At 37.8% G+C, this 19,313-nt stretch overlaps 2 protein-coding genes and 1 long non-coding RNA gene across 9 annotated transcripts; all 3 read left to right on the top strand.

The window, feature by feature from the left end:
• Window positions 1–54: 54 nt before the first annotated feature.
• On the top strand, window positions 55–6,665 carry si:ch73-281i18.4. 4 transcript variants are annotated; one of them, XM_073930466.1, is made up of 7 exons: window positions 55–111; window positions 3,089–3,193; window positions 3,816–3,866; window positions 3,950–3,998; window positions 4,117–4,169; window positions 4,257–4,483; window positions 6,109–6,665. In XM_073930466.1, the coding sequence occupies exons 4-7, from the start codon at window positions 3,978–3,980 to the stop codon at window positions 6,117–6,119; spliced, it is 312 nt and encodes a 103-aa protein (XP_073786567.1). In that variant the 5' UTR covers window positions 55–111; window positions 3,089–3,193; window positions 3,816–3,866; window positions 3,950–3,977; the 3' UTR covers window positions 6,120–6,665. The 4 variants fall into 4 exon arrangements, with proteins under 4 accessions (XP_073786567.1, XP_073786566.1, XP_073786565.1 ...); XM_073930465.1 differs by having other exon boundaries at window positions 4,109–4,169; XM_073930464.1 differs by having other exon boundaries at window positions 55–614; window positions 4,109–4,169.
• A 1,621-nt stretch (window positions 6,666–8,286) lies between these two features.
• On the top strand, window positions 8,287–9,154 carry LOC141378985 (uncharacterized). The gene is made up of 2 exons (XR_012394854.1): window positions 8,287–8,324; window positions 8,991–9,154. It is a non-coding gene; the product is annotated as an uncharacterized lncRNA (long non-coding RNA).
• Window positions 9,155–9,952: 798 nt separating this feature from the next.
• si:ch73-281i18.3 lies at window positions 9,953–16,437 on the top strand. Of its 4 annotated transcripts, none has more exons than XM_073931398.1 (7): window positions 9,953–10,009; window positions 12,932–13,036; window positions 13,594–13,644; window positions 13,728–13,776; window positions 13,887–13,947; window positions 14,035–14,261; window positions 15,884–16,437. In XM_073931398.1, exons 3-7 carry the CDS (start codon window positions 13,609–13,611, stop codon window positions 15,892–15,894), a joined length of 384 nt encoding a protein of 127 aa, XP_073787499.1. In that variant the 5' UTR covers window positions 9,953–10,009; window positions 12,932–13,036; window positions 13,594–13,608; the 3' UTR covers window positions 15,895–16,437. The 4 variants fall into 4 exon arrangements, 3 of the variants coding, with proteins under 3 accessions (XP_073787499.1, XP_002661057.1, XP_073787498.1); XR_012394846.1 differs by lacking the exon at window positions 9,953–10,009 and adding an exon at window positions 10,023–10,315 and having other exon boundaries at window positions 13,887–13,922; XM_002661011.7 differs by lacking the exon at window positions 9,953–10,009 and adding an exon at window positions 10,023–10,315.
• Window positions 16,438–19,313: the final 2,876 nt, after the last annotated feature.

The raw sequence follows: 19,313 nt of genomic DNA, 5'->3' as shown, positions 1-19,313 counted from the left end.
TGTGACCGCTAGATGGCGCTCGTTTAAAAGAAGCGTTCATTTCAAAGGAGCGTTACCCTGTACTAAAATGGCGGATCTGTTGACGCATTCCGTCCATAAGACAACATTAGGGTAGACGACATTTAACGTATATATCTATGGACGCTATAACTAGTATTCACGTCGTATCATGCTCAACTCTTAATACTCTTTTACGCACTTTGAGAGTGTTTGCGTTATTTCAGAGAGGTATTTAAGCACATATGAAGTAACAGTGCCGTCTGTGTACTATAGCTACACAATGCAGCATTTAGCTCGCTCGTAAACATCGCTGCTGTCCTCAGATCATTGTCTGAGCAGAAGTTTCATCATCAGCCCTGACTGTCAGATGCTCTTCATCTCAGGAGCTGTATTTTTAGATGCTTGATAACAGATATAAGGTGAGTTATGGCTGGAGTGGACGCTGCCAGACGGGCTTATATTAATTTTGGCATGACAGGAGCGAACAGGATACTAATGAGTGACAGAGAGAGTCCACAAAAACTGCTCTCCGATTGCATTTCATGTGATGAATATTATCTTTTAGAGCTTCAAGTCTTGCCTCAGGTGTTTCTCGTCAGATTTGTCTTAGAAAGGTGAGAAATGTTTGAGTTTAAGACATATACTTAAATTAACATATAAGTACTGAAATAGCCAATAGTGCATTTGTATAAGATTTTAGGTAGATCGTAAACCCATATTATGAAATCATGATCGACTTATTGATTGACTTATTTAAATATATAATAAAAAAACATAATTCAATATTAAACATAAATTGTAAGAAAACCTAGCAAGATTACTAATACCTGCAGTAAACTACAATTAAAATAAAAAGTGAACATTAAATATTAGATGAAAGGCTTAACTTGAATAAGCAATCAGTTTTAAAATGAAGAATATTAAAAGCCCATAAATAATGCTGATTTTTATTTTTATTTGATCCCAAAGTCTGAACTGAACTGGCTGATGAGGCTCTGGATGCAAAGTTCATGTTTGCCTTTAATCTTTGACCTTTAAATTCCCATCCAGCAGTACAGTATGTTGTGTCAGTATAAATCTGGCTATAAAGCCTCATTGAACAATTTCCCAAAAGCCAGTGCAAGGTGTAAAGACAACTGAGAAATGACTGTTTATATATATATATATATATATATATATATATATATATATATATATATATATATATATATATATATATATATATATATATATATATATATATATATATATAGCGAGAAGAAAAACAGTTTTTAATTTTTTTCAAACCATTTTAAGGTCAATGTTATTAGCCCTCTTAAGCAATATTTTTTGTATATTCTACAGAACAGACCACTGTTATACAATGACTTGCCTAATTACCCTAACTTGCCTGAATAACCTAGTTAACCCTTTAAATGTCACTTTAAGCTGAATATTGAGAAATGTCTAGTCAAATAATATGGACTGTCTGACATCAAAACGAATATTTGCTGAATGTGAATTGAATGTCTTGATGTAGTTACCCTCTAGATCAGTTCGGGAATGTAAACAGTTTGCTGGTGTGACAGGCAGGATTGCAGAGTCGTGCTGTGTGGCGATCCTTCATTCACTCCGGACGGTCTCATTGACACACTGATTACATTACAGCGATCCAGAGTTCAAGCCAATTGAAGGACAGAATCGAGTTTCAATTGGCCAAATTTTCTCGGTCATTTAACTCTCCCATGTTGGCTTTCGGGTCACTTTGGTGTTTTGGTTTTTTTAACAGCAGGAAAACAACCAAACAATATTTTTTCGCCTTGTTTACACTCACCGGCCACTTTATTAGGTACACCTTATTTATTTGCTTTCAGAACTGCCTTAATCCTTCATGGCATAGATACAACAAGGTACTGGAAATATTCCTCAGAGATTTTGCGCCATATTGACATGATAACATCACACAGCTGCTGCAGATTTGTCGGCTGCACATCCATGATGTGAATCTCCCGGTTCACCACATCCCAAAGGTGCTCTATTGGATTGAGTTCTGGTGACTGTGAAGGCCAATTTGAGTACAGTGAACTCATTGTCATGTTTAAGAAACCAGTCTGAGATGATTCACGCTTTATGACATGGTGTGTTATCGCTGTTGTCAGCACTGTTGTTATAAAGGAATGGACCACCACAACCAGCCTGAACCGTTGATACAAGGCAGGATGGATCCCTGCTTTCGTGTTGTTGTCGCCAAATTCTGACCCGGCCATCCGAGTGTCGCAGCAGAAATAAAGACTTATTAGACCAGGGAACGTTTTTCCAATCTTCTTAACGTTCGCTTCGTTAACGAGCAGTTGAACAGGTGTACCTAATAAAGTGGCCGGTGAGTGTATGTGTGTGTATTGACTTTACTAGTTTTCTCTGAGACACTCATTGCTCCAGAAACTTTCCATGGGCCCTATAGTAGATGACTATTTTTGTGTTAGCAGCTGCCAGCAGTCTTAATAACAGCCGGAGAAGAATGTGTGTCTATAATCTCTAAGCTTTTACTATGATGATCATATTGGAAGCCATTGTCAAGAGATAGTCCACCCAAAACTAAGTTCTGTCAACCTTTACTCAGACTTCACTTTCTTCTGCTGGAACGCAAAAGAAGATCATTTGAAGGCTGTTATCATCCATCCACATGGTTAATCAGCTATAGATCACATACGGCTGCAGCCGGAAGTTAACTAGAATTATTAATATTATTTATTAAATTTCACATTAATTATAACTCATTAATGCCTACCCCTACCTTAACCGTCACAGTAATGTAAAACAGATCTGGACTCTTCTCTATTAGTATAGCTGATTAACAATGTGAATGGGCGATAACAGCCTTCTGAGTGACATTTACTGAACGGAAGGCCCCTACTGGCCCATATCTATCAGCTGATAACCACTGATAAAGCTGATTAAAGCAGCTGACTGGACATGGTGAAAGGACATTATTGGACCACACTAACCAGCCAAACGTGGGGTCCCATATGTGACATGGCACTAGACTTTTAGGTATTTTAGAGATGTGTAATAAATGAATGTATGATGTGGTTTTATGTGTCTTTGGCAGCGAGAAGAGGCTGAATCCAAAGCCCGAGAGGAAGCAGAGAAACAGGGGATCGAACGAGAGAAACACTTCCAGAAGGAGGAGCTGGAATGCTTGGAAAGAAAGAAGGTAAAATAAAAGTCCACCAATCAAGCTAAACACAGCATCACGCTCTCTCATACACACACACACATAGGCGTGCTCGCTCGCTCGGGAGTGATATTGTTAGACCGCCGGCTCCCATTCAGATTACACCAGTTACCGACCGCTCCCATGCTTTATCCGGAAATTAATCCCACACTGCAAGAAATCTGGTCGGGTCCCGCAGACCTCTAATCTGGCATTACGGTGGCTCAGTGGTTAGCACTGTCGCCTCAAAGAAAGAAGGTCGCTGGTTCGAGTCCCGGCTGGGTCATTTGGCATTTCTGTGTGGAGTTTGCATGTTCTTAGTGTGTGTGAATGAGTGTCTATGGATATTTCCCAGTACTGCTTTGCAGCTGGAAGGGCATCCGCTGTGTAAAACATATGCTGGATAAGTTGGCGGTTCATTCTGTTGTGGTGACCCCTGATAAATAAAGGGACTAAACTGAAGGAAAATGAATGAATGAATTTTTAAAAATTGTTAAATATAGCACTTGGGAAATATTTTAAACGATTTAATTTTCACAGGAGGGCTTAAAATTTTGTCTTCAATTGTATTTGAGATTTTAGTTCAGTACTGTTGGTTTAACGTTTGTGTTTACATTTTTAGCGTCTGGAAGAAATCATGAAGAGGACTCGTAAGAGTGACGCAGGAGCACAGGTGAGATGTGTGTGTGTTTCATAAATTCATCTTAAACACACTCAATAAAAGAAAATTAACCTGGTTTATTCATTTCTTTGCAGAAAGATGTTAAAACTTCAACTCAAGTGAATGGCAGAGTCACTGACAGCGGTAAAAATCTATTTATAGTACTGTGAATATATAAAAATCACTCTTGTATTAATATCATGTAAGTAGGGTTAAAATAAAAAATACAATATTGTTTTCCTCTCGTCTTGCAGTAATACAGAAAAATCCGTCAGAAGCTCTTCATAGTGGTGCGACAAACCAATCACCAATGAGGTAATCGAGACGCTGCATGAACTGAAATTGAAATGAAGCTGCATGAATTATGTTTTGCTTATTTTCCCGCTTGTGTGTCTTCCTCAGCTCTGTGTCCTGGGACGCAGCACCGGTCATTAACGGAGCTCCGCCCACTAAGCATCAGAATGGACTGTCCTCCAATGGAGACGCAGCAGACTTTGAGGAGATAATCAAGCTGTCCAATCACAGTGGGAACAGTGGGCAGAGTCAACCGGCTGACCCAATCATGGCCTTCGAGGGAGGAGAACCGTTCATGATGAAGGCGGGGCCTATGAAACCTCAACATGTGGCAGGTAGAATCAGATTGTGTTCGATTACGTACAGTTGAAACCAGACGTTTACATACACTTTATAAAGAGGCACATAATTATTTTTTTTTTTTAAATGAGACTAAACTTATTTTTAGGTAAGTTAGGATGATCAAATTTGTGTCTGTTCTGCTTAATAGCAAAATAATGAGAGAGATATTATAAGAGAAATTGTTATAACCTTTCTTGGAAGTCAAGTGTACATACAGTAAGATTATTCTGCCTCTGAAAAAGCTCAGATGATGATGTCAAGCTTTTGGAAGTTTCTGATTGGCTAATTGACAACATTTGAGTTAATTGGAGGCACAACTGTAGAATAGTATTGAAGGAAAACCTCAAACACACACTGCTTCCTTGTGTGTCAACATGGGAAAATCAACTAGCCAGAATCAACAACAAAGCCAGATTACAATTTGCTAAATTACACTGGGAAAAAGACTAATATTGGAGACATGTCCTGTGGTCTGATGGAACTAAGATTGAACTGTTTGGCTATAATGAGCAGTGTTACATCTGGAGGACGAAGGGGAAAGCTTACACACTCATGAACACCATCCTAACTGTGAAGTATGGGGGCGGCAGCATCATGTTGTGGGGCTGTTTGGCTGCAGGAGGGACTGGTCCACTTCACAGCATAGATGACATCATGAAGAAAGAACATTATGTAGGAATACTGAAGCAACATCTCAAGACATCAGCCAGGAAATGAAAACTTGGCCACAAATGGGTCTTCCAAACAGACCATGACCCTAAGCATACTGCCCTAAGCATTAGTTCAAATGTGCTTAAAGGACAACAGAGTGAATGTTTTGGAGTGGCCATCACAAAGCCCTGATGTCAATCCTATAGAAAATTTGAGGGCAGAGTTGAAAAAGCTTGTGAGAGCAAGACAGCCAACAAATCTGACTCAGTTCCACCAATTCTGTCAGGAGGAATGGGCCAAAATTCCAGCAAACTATTGTGAAGCTTGTGGAAGGATACCCAAAACATTTGACCAAAGTTAAACAGTTTAAAAGCAAAGCTAAACAAACACCAAGGAAATGTGTTTAAACTTTTGACTGTCTAGAAATTAATAGAAAATTCTCAATAAAAACGTCTCTCTTTATTCTGGCATTTAGCAAATGTAAATCATTTAGGTTATCCTAACAGACTTAAAATAGTAAACGTTTAGTATCATTTAACATCAGACATTATTTTAAATGATTATGTTTCTTTTTTTAGAGTGTATGTAAACTTCTGGTTTCAGCTGTATGTTAGATCATATATGGATTAAATCTGGTCACCAGTGGAGTTGCTTTCCAGTGTTTCGTCTTTCAGCAGTGACATTTACATTATACTGAACTGAACTAAACTGAACCTAAAATAAAATCTTGAAAATAATGTATAAAGGATGATTAAGAGAGTCTCCAAGCTGTTTTCCATGCATGAAACTGATGATTTCTGCTGTTTGTTGACTTTAGGACAGTGTGAATGACTGAAAAAAGCAGCCTTGGCATTCTGCAAAGCGTCTCTATTTTCAGCTTCATAATACCAGTCATAGATGTTGTTGGCAAGCTTTTAATAGTTCAATAAATCATCTTCTCACATGTGTTTCTGCTGTTTTCCTGCAGAGGTGCTGTGAGATGAGATATCAGAGTCTTCTGGATATAAAGAGAAGAAGAGAAGCCTTACTCTACCACCGCTTCCACCCTGACGTGTGCCAAACCAACAAAAACAGACTGCTTTAACTTTAGAAACACAGCCGAGCCGGACGCGCTCTGGAGAAAGTGCCAGAAGACGACCTTAAAGAGACACTTATATACATATACAACGTTTGCAAAAAGTCTCTGTCTATTTCACTGTGTGTGTCATGGTGCAACATTTGTTGAGTTTCTTTAACAAGTCACCTGCCGATCATGTGGTGCACCTTAAAAGAGTCGCTATATATTGAATTTTAGAAAAGACAACTTGGCTTATCTTTATGATATGAATTATTGTTGTTGTTGTTGTTGTTGCTCTTGTTATGATGTATTGTTATCGTTCTTTTAAGTAGAGAAAAAAAGCAAACGTGTGTCTTGAACTATTGCGTTATTTAACGTGTGGCGCATCACAAGAGGCCGATATTCTGTATGTTAATGTATATTTGCCTGATTATGACAGACCTGTGGAATAAATCTTTATGAAAGGGGCTGTTTGTCAGTGAGTGGAGTGTTCGCTGTAGTTTAAGCTAATCATAATAATGTGATCTTCATTTTAGTCTGGCTATATCATGATGGTAGAACAGTGCTTTATAATAATAATAATAATTCCTTACATTTATATAGCGCTTTTCTTGGCACTTAAAGCGCTTTACACATAGGGGGAATCTCCTCATCTACTTTTTTTTAATGCAAGAAATAACATTACAAAGATATAATAAGAACAACGAGACAAAGAGGGTTACATAAATAGAATTCCAGCAAATTAAACAAGATTAAATGATTTACACCAAGAAATCGTTTTACATGCAGTGTAATTGTTAGAGTCTTTTAAAGAGTTCACGTAAATTTCAAAGTCCTTTCTGAAATAAAAAGTAAGGGTGTTTCTTTGAAAATTAACATTTATGGAAGTAAAACTTTGCTATAAATCAATAATAAATTTACAATGAGAAGGATCTACACTCAGAGGGTAACCAAAGAACACAATTTTTTGGGGAAATACAGAAGTTTGGAAATAAGAATTTTTTAATGAAACTGGAAAAGTCAACCCAAAACACTTTACAGTAAGTACACTCCCAAAATAAATGCTTTAGTGTTTCATCATATTGAGTACAAAATTAGCATTTAGGGGAAATAATGTTATTAAATTTAGCTAGTTTGGTATTTATTGGGTAGCAATCTCCTCATCTACCATCAGTGTAGCATCCACCTGGATGAAGCGACAGCAGCCGTTTTCTACCAGACCGCACATCACAGAGAGAGGAGACAGAGTATTAAAGCCATGATGGACAGAGGCCAGTGGGTAGATTTGGCCAGGGTGCCGGGGTTAAACCCGTACTCTTTTTCGAAAGATATTCTGGGATTTTAGGGTATATGCTGAAGCATGCTAATAGGACTTTTAATTTGTCAGTAACCTGGGTTAAGCGCTTCCAGCTAACTGCCAAAGGAAAAATCAGCATGTTTGAGGTCTGTTTTCTTTAAAAATCAGCGATCTCCACTGGCTGAGTGATATCCGATATAAAGTGGGTCTCAGATTGTACAAGAAGCACTGCATTACATTACATTTCCCCCGCCATGTCTTTATAATATGAGCATTTATTTTACCTCATTGTATTCAATAGAGCGTCTGCGCTAGTCTGCCGATTCTGACGGGCGAGTGCGAGTAAATGGTCTTTTGTCTCGTTTTACGCTTGAACAATTGAATGAATGCCAAAGTTTATTTAACTGAATGTATTTTAATTGCATCACAACATAAATGCTGTATAAGGAACCGTATAAAATGGAAAAAACTCACAACAACCGGTCACCGGAAGTTTATAAGTATGGGAACAACACTAGCTCGGCATATATCCAATTATATTCATCTGTCTCCATATTCTACTGCATCCTAGAATATTACAGAGCACCAAAAATGTAAAAATATATATTTATTATATTTAAGATATTTTTGTCAACAGCAGACGGCAACTAGCCGTGACGCAAATTCCCGAGAATCTGTGCTCCAATCAGATGAGCCCTCCTCAGCGCTCGCCATGACGACGAGACAACAGTGTGCCTTGTAAAAATTTGCATATGCATTCCTATAAAGCTCGTGTGCTCTCACTCAGCGTTGTCAGTTCGCCCGGTGTAGCTGTTTGTACTTGACCAAGGTGAGTTCAATACCGACGGTACGAGTGGAGCTAAGCCAAACTCACGAAGTCCGCTTCGTGATGCTTCACCCGGGCCCGTCTGTGCTGTAGTTCCTTGCGGTTTGCGTACATAAACGCAATATCGCGAAGAATATTACGTGTTTGTTGCTCGAAATGTGCCGCCGAGCAACATCCAGTGAATACTGGCACGGCCTGGCGCCCGGTCTTTCCGTGCACTCCCTGGGGCGAGGCGGCCTTTGAGCCCTAGGCAGGGAACAAACAACCCCCGAGGACCCTCAGGGAAACACGGGGGGCCGGTAGTGGGACCTCGCTGCGAGGGTTATGGTGGGTGGGAGTAGCGAGGCCCACTCATCTTCTATTTTAAACTATAGTTTCAAACTTTAGTTTACTATAGTTTGAAATAGAAACCATGATAACTGTTATGATTTAACTTTATGCAAAGAGCCTAGGATGACCAAGAGCAACAGATTCGGCCATTTTAAAGTGAAAGCGATCGCTCGTGCATTGGATATCATTGCTGACGCAATGGCAAACAGCGGCTTTGTTTTTATTTAATTTATTTAAAAAGCGCGTTGTTTCCCAAATTGCACTAGAGTATCGCCTCTTGGTGATTCTATGCTCTCTGCTCTTTGTCTGAATGTTGTAATGTTTTGCTTTGTTTTTCAGATGAGTTTTTGAGCAAAGATGGACTATTGAAGACAACAGTTGAAGACGACCGCGGGGTATCTCCACGAGCGCGCGCATCATAATGATTCCGGTGTGTTTTCTGAGAGTTTGTCTTGTTTAGAAAAGTTTGCAGGTCAAACAAAATAAACTATACTCTTCCTAAACATCTGTCTCGTGTTTTATTTGTCATCTACAGCAATACACTGTCATACAAGTCTGTTGAATGCATTTGTATGCAACATGGTTTGATAATACAGTAGTCTACAAATAAATAATTATAAATGTACCTTCAATAATCAACGTTTAGTGTAGGTAATCAAAAGTTAATCAAAGTTGTCCTAAGACATAAGAGTAATGTTATAGTTGTTACATAACTATATTTATTATTATTTTGTTTGTTTAAAACCAGCAGATTATATATATATATATATATATATATATATATATATATATATATATATATATATAACATGTCATGAACTTGCTGTTATTATAAAAATTGCTTAATAAAAAGTCCTAAGACAAGAGTGGGTGTTGTTTTGGTTTTATATCAACCTACTGTAGGTTTTAGGGTGAATACAGCAGATATAGGCTACCTCTTTCATAATATAGTCGGAGTTTTTAATGACTCAAATCAAGTAAAACGTCTCTTCCTCAAGTACTTTTAGCATGCAAAAGTCAAATTTAAGTATATAAAATACAGTTTCCAACAACACAAATTTGTCTTGTGAAAATGACCAATGTGGTGTTGAGAAAAAAAAAAATTATGTCAAATTATATATATATATATATTTATATATATATATATATATATATATATATATATATATATATATATATATATATATATATATATATATATATAAAAGAAGTTGAATAAGTTGTCATAATATTTAGTCATTAGATTATGTGACCGCTAGATGGCGCTCGTTTAAAAGGAGCGTTCATTTCAAAGGAGCGTTACCCTGTACTAAAATGGCGGATCTGTTGACGCATTCCGTCCATAAGACAACATTAGGGTAGGCGACATTTAACGTATATATCTATGGACGCTAACTAGTATTCACGTCGTATCATGCTCAACTCTTGAAACTCTTTTACGCACTTTGAGAGTGTTTGCGTTATTTCAGAGAGATATTTAAGCACATATGAAGTAACAGTGCCGTCTGTGTACTATAGTTACACAATGCAGCATTTAGCTCGCTCGTAAACATCGCTGCTGTCCTCAGATCATTGTCTGAGCAGAAGTTTCATCATTAGCCCTGACTGTCAGATGCTCTTCATCTCAGGAGCTGTATTTTTAGATGCTTGATAACAGATATAAGGTGAGTTATGGCTGGAGTGGACGCTGCCAGATGAGCTTATATTAATTTTGGCATGACAGGAGAGAACAGGATACTAATGAGTGACAGAGAGAGTCCACAAAAACTGCTCTCCGCTTGCATTTCATTTGATGAATATTATCTTTTAGAGCTTCAAGTCTTGCCTCAGGTTTTTCCCTCAGGTGTTTCTCGTCAGATTTGTCTTAGAAAGGTGAGAAATGTTTGAGTTTAAGACATATACTTAAATTAATATATAAGTACTGAAATAGCCAATAGTGCATTTGTATAAGATTTTAGGTAGATCGTAAACCCATATTATGAAATCATGATCGACTTATTGATTGACTTATTTAAATATATAATAAAAAAACATAATTCAATATTAAACATAAATTGTAAGAAAACCTAGCAAGATTACTAATACCTGCAGTAAACTACAATTAAAATAAAAAGTGAACATTAAATATTAGATGAAAGGCTTAACTTGAATAAGCAATCAGTTTTAAAATGAAGAATATTAAAAGCCCATAAATAATGCTGATTTTTATTTTTATTTGATCCCAAAGTCTGAACTGAACTGGCTGATGAGGCTCTGGATGCAAAGTTCATGTTTGCCTTTAATCTTTGACCTTTAAATTCCCATCCAGCAGTACAGTATGTTGTGTCAGTATAAATCTGGCTATAAAGCCTCATTGAACAATTTCCCAAAAGCCAGTGCAAGGTGTAAAGACAACTGAGAAATGACTGTTTATATATATATATATATATATATATAGCGAGAAGAAAAACAGTTTTTAATTTTTTTCAAACCATTTTAAGGTCAATGTTATTAGCCCTCTTAAGCAATATTTTTTGTATAGTCTACAGAACAGACCACTGTTATACAATGACTTGCCTATTTACCCTAACTTGCCTGAATAACCTAGTTAACCCTTTAAATGTCACTTTAAGCTGAATATTGAGAAATGTCTAGTCAAATAATATGGACTGTCTGACATCAAAACGAATATTTGCTGAATGTGAATTGAATGTCTTGATGTAGTTACCCTCTAGATCAGTTTGGGAATGTAAACAGTTTGCTGGTGTGACAGGCAGGATTGCAGAGTCGTGCTGTGTGGCGATCCTTCATTCACTCCGGACGGTCTCATTGACACACTGATTACATTACAGCGATCCAGAGTTCAAGCCAATTGAAGGACAGAATCGAGTTTCAATTGGCCAAATTTTCTCGTTCATTTAACTCTCCCATGTTGGAGTTCGGGTCACTTTGGTGTTTTTTTTTTTTTTTTTTAACAGCAGGAAAAAAACCAAATAATATGTTTTCGTCTTGTTTACACTCACCGGCCACTTTATTAGGTACACCTTATTTATTTGCTTTCAGAACTGCCTTAATCCTTCATGGCATAGATTCAACAAGGTACTGGAAATATTCCTCAGAGATTTTGCGCCATATTGACATGATAGCGTCACACAGCTGCTGCAGATTTGTCGGCTGCACATCCATGATGTGAATCTCCCGGTTCACCACATCCCAAAGGTGCTCTATTGGATTGAGATCTGGTGACTGTGAAGGCCATTTTGAGTACAGTGAACTCATTGTCATGTTCAAGAAACCAGTCTAAGATGATTCACGCTTTACGACATGGTGTGTTATCGCTGTTGCTAACACTGTTGTTATTAAGGAATGGACCACCACAACCAGCCTGAACCGTTGATACAAGGCAGGATGGATCCCTGCTTTGTGTTGTTGTCGCCAAATTCTGACCCGGCCATCTGAATGTCGCAGCAGAAATAAAGACTTATTAGACCAGGGAACGTTTTTCCAATCTTCATAGCGTTCACTTTGTTAACGAGCAGTTGAACAGGTGTACCTAATAAAGTGGCCAGTGAGGGTATGTGTGTGTGTGTATTGACTTTACTAGTTTTCTCTGAGACACTCATTGCTCCAGAAACTTTCCATGGGCCCTATAGTAGATGACTATTTTTGTGTTAGCAGCTGCCAGCAGTCTTAATAACAGCCGGAGAAGAATGTGTGTCTATAATCTCTAAGCTTTTACTATGATGATCATATTGGAAGCCATTGTCAAGAGATAGTCCACCCAAAACTAAGTTCTGTCAACCTTTACTCAGACTTCACTTTCTTCTGCTGGAACGCAAAAGAAGATCATTTGAAGGCTGTTATCATCCATCCACATGGTTAATCAGCTATAGATCGCATACGGCTGCAGCCGGAAGTTAACTAGAATTATTAATATTATTTATTAAATTTCACATTAATTATAACTCATTAATGCCTACCCCTACCTTAACCGTCACAGTAATGTAAAACAGATCTGGACTCTTCTCTATTAGTATAGCTGATTAACAATGTGAATGGGCGATAACAGCCTTCTGAGTGACATTTACTGAACGGAAGGCCCCTACTGGCCCATATCTATCAGCTGATAACCACTGATAAAGCTGATTAAAGCAGCTGACTGGACATGGTGAAAGGACATTATTGGACCACACTAACCAGCCAAACGTGGGGTCCCATATGTGACATGGCACTAGACTTTTAGGTATTTTAGAGATGTGTAATAAATTAATGTATGATGTGGTTTTATGTGTCTTTGGCAGCGAGAAGAGGCTGAATCCAAAGCCCGAGAGAAAGCAGAGAAACAGAGGATCGAACGAGAGAAACACTTCCAGAAGGAGGAGCTGGAATGCTTGGAAAGAAAGAAGGTAAAATAAAAGTCCACCAATCAAGCTAAACACAGCATCACGCTCTCTCATTCACACACACACATAGGCGTGCTCGCTCGCTCGGGAGTGATATTGTTAGACCGCCCGCTCCCATTCAAATTACACCAGTTACCGACCGCTCCCATGCTTTATCCGGAAATTAATCCCACGCTGTCGCCTCAAAGAAAGAAGGTCGCTGGTTCGAGTCCTGTCTGGGTCATTTGGCATTTCTGTGTGGAGTTTGCATGTTCTTAGTGTGTGTGAATGAGTGTCTATGGATGTTTCCCAGTACTGCTTTGCAGCTGGAAGGGCTTCCGCTGTGTAAAACATATGCTGGATAAGTTGGCGGTTCATACTGTTGTGGTGGCCCATGATAAATAAAGGGACTAAACTGAAAGAAAATGAATGAATGAATTTTTAAAAATTGTTAAATATAGCACTTGGGAAATATGTTTAAACGATTTAAATTTCACAGGAGGGCTTAAAATTTTGTCTTCAATTGTATTTGAGATTTTAGTTCAGTACTGTTGGTTTAACGTTTGTGTTTACATTTTTAGCGTCTGGAAGAAATCATGAAGAGGACTCGTAAGAGTGACGCAGGAGCACAGGTGAGATGTGTGTGTGTTTCATAAATTCATCTTAAACACACTCAATAAAAGAAAATTAACCTGGTTTATTCATTTCTTTGCAGAAAGATGTTAAAACTTCAACTCAAGTGAATGGCAGAGTCACTGACAGCGGTAAAAATCTATTTATAGGACTGTGAATATATAAAAATCACTCTTTCATTAATATCATGTAAGTAGGGTTAAAATAAAAAATACAATGTTGTTTTCCTCTCGTCTTGCAGTAATACAGAAAAATCCGTCAGAAGCTCTTCAAACTGGTGCGACAAACCAATCACCAATGAAGTAATCGAGACGCTGCATGAATTGAAAGTGAAATGAAGCTGCATGAATTATGTTTTGCTTATTTTCCCGCTTGTGTGTCTTCTTCAGCTCTCTGTCCTGGGACGCAGCACCGGTCATTAACGGAGCTCCGCCCACTAAGCATCAGAATGGACTGTCCTCCAATGGAGACGCAGCAGACTTTGAGGAGATAATCAAGCTGTCCAATCACAGTGGGAACAGTGGGCAGAGTCAACCGGCTGACCCAATCATGGCCTTCGAGGGAGGAGAACCGTTCATGATGAAGGCGGGGCCTATGAAACCTCAACATGTGGCAGGTAGAATCAGATTTTGTTCGATTACGTACAGTTGAAACCAGACGTTTACATACACTTTATAAAGAGGCACATAATTATTATTTTTTTTTTAATGAGACTAAACTTATTTTTTAGGTAAGTTAGGATGATCAAATTTGTTTCTGTTCTGCTTAATAGCAAAATAATGAGAGAAATATTTTTGATAAATTGTTATAACCTTTCTTAAAAGTCAAGTTTACATACAGTAAGATTATTCTGCCTCTGAAAAAGCTCAGATGATGATGTCAAGCTTTTAGAAGTTTCTGATTGGCTAATTGACAACATTTGAGTTAATTGGAGGCACAACTGTAGAATAGTATTGAAGGAAAACCTCAAACACACACTGCTTCCTTGTGTGACAACATGAAAAAATCAACAAGCCAGAATCAACACAAAAGCCAGGTTACAATTTGCTGAATTACACTGGGAAAAAGACTAATTTCTGGAGACATGTCCTGTGCTCTGATGAAGCTAAGATTGAACTGTTTGGCTATAATGAGCAGTGTTACATTTGGAGGACGAAGGGGAAAGCTTACACACTTATGAACACCATCCTAACTGTGAAGTATGGGGGCGGCAGCATCATGTTGTGGGACTGTTTGGCTGCAGGAGGGACTGGTCCACTTCACAGCATAGATGGCATCATGAAGAAAAAACATTATGTAGAAATACTGAAGCAACATCTCAAGACATCAGCCAGGAAATTAAAACTTGGCCACAAATGGCTCTTCCAAACAGACCATGACCCTAAGCATACTGACAAATTAGTTCAAATGTGCTTTAAGGACAACAGAGTGAATGTTTTGGAGTGGCCATCACAAAGCCCTGATCTCAATCCTGTAGAAAATTTGAGGGCAGAGTTGAAAAAGCTTGTGCGAGCAAGACAACCAACAAATCTGACTCAGTTACACCAATTCTGTCAGGAGGAATGGGCCAAAATTCCAGCAAACTATTGTGAGAAGCTTGTGGAAGGATACCCAAAACATTTGACCAAAGTTAAACAGTTTAAAAGCAAAGCTAAACAATCACCAAGGAAATGTGTGTAAACTTTTGACTGTCTAGAAATTAATAAAAATTCTCAATAAAAAATTCTCTCTTTATTCTGGCATTTAGCAAATGTAAATCATTTAGGTTATCCTAACAGACTTAAAATAGTAAACGTTTAGTATCATTTAACATCAGACGTTATTTAAATGATTGTGTTTCTTTTTTTAGAGTGTATGTAAACTTCTGGTTTCAGCTGTATGTTAGATCATATATGGATCAAATCTGGTCACCAGTGGAGTTGCTTTCCAGTGTTTCGTCTTTCAGCAGTGACATTTACATTATACTGAACTGAACTAAACTGAACCTAAAATAAAATCTTGAAAATAATGTATAAAGGATGATTAAGAGAGTCTTCAAGCTATTTTCCATGCATGAAACTGATTATTTCTGCAGTTTGTTGACTTTAGGACAGTGTGAATGACTGAAAAAAGCAGCCTTGGCATTCTGCAAAGCGTCTCTATTTTCAGCTTCATAATACCAGTCATAGATGTTGTTGGCAAGCTTTTAACAGTTCAATAAATCATCTTCTCACATGTGTTTCTGCTGTTTTCCTGCAGAGGTGCTGTGAGATGAGATATCAGAGTCTTCTGGATATAAAGAGAAGAAGAGAAGCCTTACTCTACCACCGCTTCCACCCTGACGTGTGCCAAACCAACAAGAACAGACTGCTTTAACTTTAGAAACACAGCCGAGCCGGACGCGCTCTGGAGTAAGTGCCAGAAGACGACCTTAAAGAGACACTTATATACATATACAACGTTTGCAAAAAGTCTCTGTCTATTTCACTGTGTGTGTCATGGTGCAACATTTGTTGAGTTTCTTTAACAAGTCACCTGCCGATCATGTGGTGCACCTTAAAAGAGTCGCTATATATTGAATTTTAGAAAAGACAACTTGGCTTATCTTTATGATATGAATTATTGTTGTTGTTGTTGTTGCTCTTGTTATGATGTATTGTTATCGTTCTTTTAAGTAGAGAAAAAAAGCAAACGTGTGTCTTGAACTATTGCGTTATTTAACGTGTGGCGCATCACAAGAAGCCGATATTCTGTATGTTAATGTATATTTGCCTGATTATGACAGACCTGTGGAATAAATCTTTATGAAAGGGGCTGTTTGTCAGTGAGTGGAGTGTTCGCTGTAGTTTAAGCTAATCGTAATAATGTGATCTTCATTTTAGTCTGGCTATATCATGATGGTAGAACAGTGCTTTATAATAATAATAATAATTCCTTACATTTATATAGCACTTTTCTTGGCACTTAAAGCGCTTTACACATAGGGGGAATCTCCTCATCTACTTTTTTTAATGCAAGAAAGAACATTACAAAGATATAATAAGAACAACGAGACAAAGAGGGTTACATAAATAGAATTCCAGCAAATTAAACAAGTTTAAATGATTTACACCAAGAAAGTGTTTTACATGCAGTGTAATTGTTAAGAGTCTTTTAAAGAGTTCACATAAATTTCAAAGTCCTTTCTGAAAATAAAAAGTAAGGGTGTTTCTTTGAAAATTAACATTTATGGAAGTAAAATGTTGCTATAAAAAAACAATAAATCAATAATAAATTTACAATGAGAAGGATCTACACTCAGAGAGTAACCAAAGAACACAATTTTTTGGGGAAATACAGAAGTTTGGAAATAAGAATTTTTTAATGAAATTGGAAAAGTCAACCCAAAACACTTTACAGTAAGTACAGTCCCAAAATAAATGCTTTAGTGTTTCATCATATTGAGTACAAAATGAGCATTTAGGGGAAATACTGTTATTAAATTTAGCTAGTTTGGTATTTATGGGGTAGCAATCTCCTCATCTACCACCAGTGTAGCATCCACCTGGATGAAGCGACAGCAGCCGTTTTCCACCAGACCGCACATCACAGAGAGAGAAGACAGAGTAATGAAGCCATGATGGACAGAGGCAAGTGGGTAGATTTGGCCAGGATGGCGGTGTTAAACCCGTACTCTTTTTCGAAAGACATTCTGGGATTTTAGGGTATATGCTGAAGCATGCTAATAGGACTTTTAATTTGTCAGTAACCTGGGTTAAGCGCTTCCAGCAAACTGCCAAAGGAAAAATCAGCATGTTTGAGGTCTGTTTTCTTTAAAAATCAGCGATCTCCACTGGCTGAGTGATATCCGATATAAAGTGGGTCTCAGATTGTACAAGAAGCACTGCATTAAATTACATAAAATAAATATTTATTATATTTAAGATATTTTTGTCAACAGCAGACGGCAACTAGCCGTGACGCAGATTCCCGAGAATCTGTGCTCCAATCAGCTTAGCCCTCCTCAGCGCTCGCCATGACGACCTGACAACAGTGTGCCTTGTAAAAATTTGCATATGCATTCCTATAAAGCTCGTGTGCTCTCTAACAGCGTTGTCAGTTCGCCCGGTGTAGCTGTTTGTACTTGACCAAGGTGAGTTCAATACCGACGGTACGAGTGGAGCTACGCCAAACTCACGAAGTCCGCTTCGTGATGCTTCACCCGGGCCCGTCTGTGCTGTAGTTCCTTGCGGTTTGCGTACATAAACGCAATATCGCGAAGAATATTACGTGTTTGTTGCTCGAAATGTGCCGCCGAGCAACATCCAGTGAATACTGGCACGGCCTGGCGCCCGGTCTTTCCGTGCACTCCCTGAGGCGAGGCGGCCTTTGAGCCCTAGGCAGGGAACAAACAACCCCCGAGGACCCTCAGGGAAACACGGGGGGCCGGTAGTGGGACCTCGCTGCGAGGGTTATGGTGGGTGGGAGTAGCGAGGCCCACTCATCTTCTATTTTAAACTATAGTTTCAAACTTTAGTTTACTATAGTTTGAAATAGAAACCATGATAACTGTTATGATTTAACTTTATGCATAGAGCCTAGGATGACCAAGAGCAACAGATTCGGCCATTTTGAAGTGAAAGCGGTCGCTCGTGCATTGGATATCATTGCTGACGCAATGGCAAACAGCGGCTTTGTTTTTATTTAATTTATTCAAAAAGCGCGTTGTTTCCCAAATTGCACTAGAGTATCGCCTCTTGGTGATTCTATGCTCTCTGCTCTTTGTCTGAATGTTGTAATGTTTTGCTTTGTTTTTCAGATGAGTTGTTGAGCAAAGAAGGACTATTGAAGACGACAGTTGAAGACGACCGCGGGGTATCTCCACGAGCGCGCGCATCATAATGATTCCGGTCTGTTTTCTGAGAGTTTGTCTTGTTTAGAAAAGTTTGCAGGTCAAACAAAATAAACTAAACTCTTCCTAAACACCTGTCTCGTGTTTTATTTGTCCTCTACAGCAATACACTGTCATACAAGTCTGTTGAATGCATTTGTATGCAACATGGTTTGATAATACAGTAGTCTACAAATAAATAGTTATAAATGTACCTTCAATAATCAACGTTTAGTGTAGGTAATCAAAAGTTAATCAAAGTTGTCCTAAGACATAAGAGTAATGTTATAGTTGTTACATAACTATATTTATTATTATTTTTTTAAATTATTTAAATATATATATATATATATATATATATATATATATATATATATATATATATATATATATATATATATATATAACATGTCATGAACTTGCTGTTATTATAAAAATTGCTTAATAAAAAGTCCTAAGACAAGAATGGGTGTTGTTTTGGTTTTATATCAACCTACTGTAGGTTTTAGGGTGAATACAACAGATATAGGCTACCTCTTTCATAATATAGTCGGAGTTTTTAATGACTCAAATCAAGTAAAACGTCTCTTCCTCAAGTACTTTTAGCATGCAAAAGTCAAATTTAAGTATATAAAATACAGTTTCCAACAACACAAATTTGTCTTGTGAAAATGACCAATGTGGTGTTGAGAAAAAAAAAATTAATGTCAAATTATATATATATATATTTATAAAAGAAGTGAATAAGTTGTCATAATATTTGGTCATTAGATTATGTGACCGCTAGATGGCGCTCATTTAAAAGGAGAGTTCGTTTAA

Source organism: Danio rerio, chromosome 19, assembly GCF_049306965.1.
Source record: "Danio rerio strain Tuebingen ecotype United States chromosome 19, GRCz12tu, whole genome shotgun sequence".
Classification (NCBI taxonomy): Eukaryota; Metazoa; Chordata; class Actinopteri; order Cypriniformes; family Danionidae; genus Danio; species Danio rerio.
Note: the sequence above shows the minus strand (reverse complement) of the source record. Positions and strands in the feature narration are given on the sequence as shown.

What these genes read in the sequence shown, in the direction of transcription:
- si:ch73-281i18.4 (NM_001366053.1), top strand. Translation starts at nt 399, where the DNA reads ATGCTTGATAACAGATATAAG. An exon ending in AGAGTGACGCAGGAGCACAG is followed by an intron (nt 3,867 to 3,949) that starts GTGAGATGTGTG and finishes ATTTCTTTGCAG; the next exon opens with AAAGATGTTAAAACTTCAAC. An exon ending in ACAAACCAATCACCAATGAG is followed by an intron (nt 4,170 to 4,256) that starts GTAATCGAGACG and finishes TGTCTTCCTCAG; the next exon opens with CTCTGTGTCCTGGGACGCAG.
- si:ch73-281i18.3 (XM_073931397.1), top strand. Translation starts at nt 10,368, where the DNA reads ATGACAGGAGAGAACAGGATACTAATGAGTGACAGAGAGAGTCCACAA. An exon ending in AATGCTTGGAAAGAAAGAAG is followed by an intron (nt 13,037 to 13,593) that starts GTAAAATAAAAG and finishes TTACATTTTTAG; the next exon opens with CGTCTGGAAGAAATCATGAA. An exon ending in TGGCAGAGTCACTGACAGCG is followed by an intron (nt 13,777 to 13,886) that starts GTAAAAATCTAT and finishes CTCGTCTTGCAG; the next exon opens with TAATACAGAAAAATCCGTCA.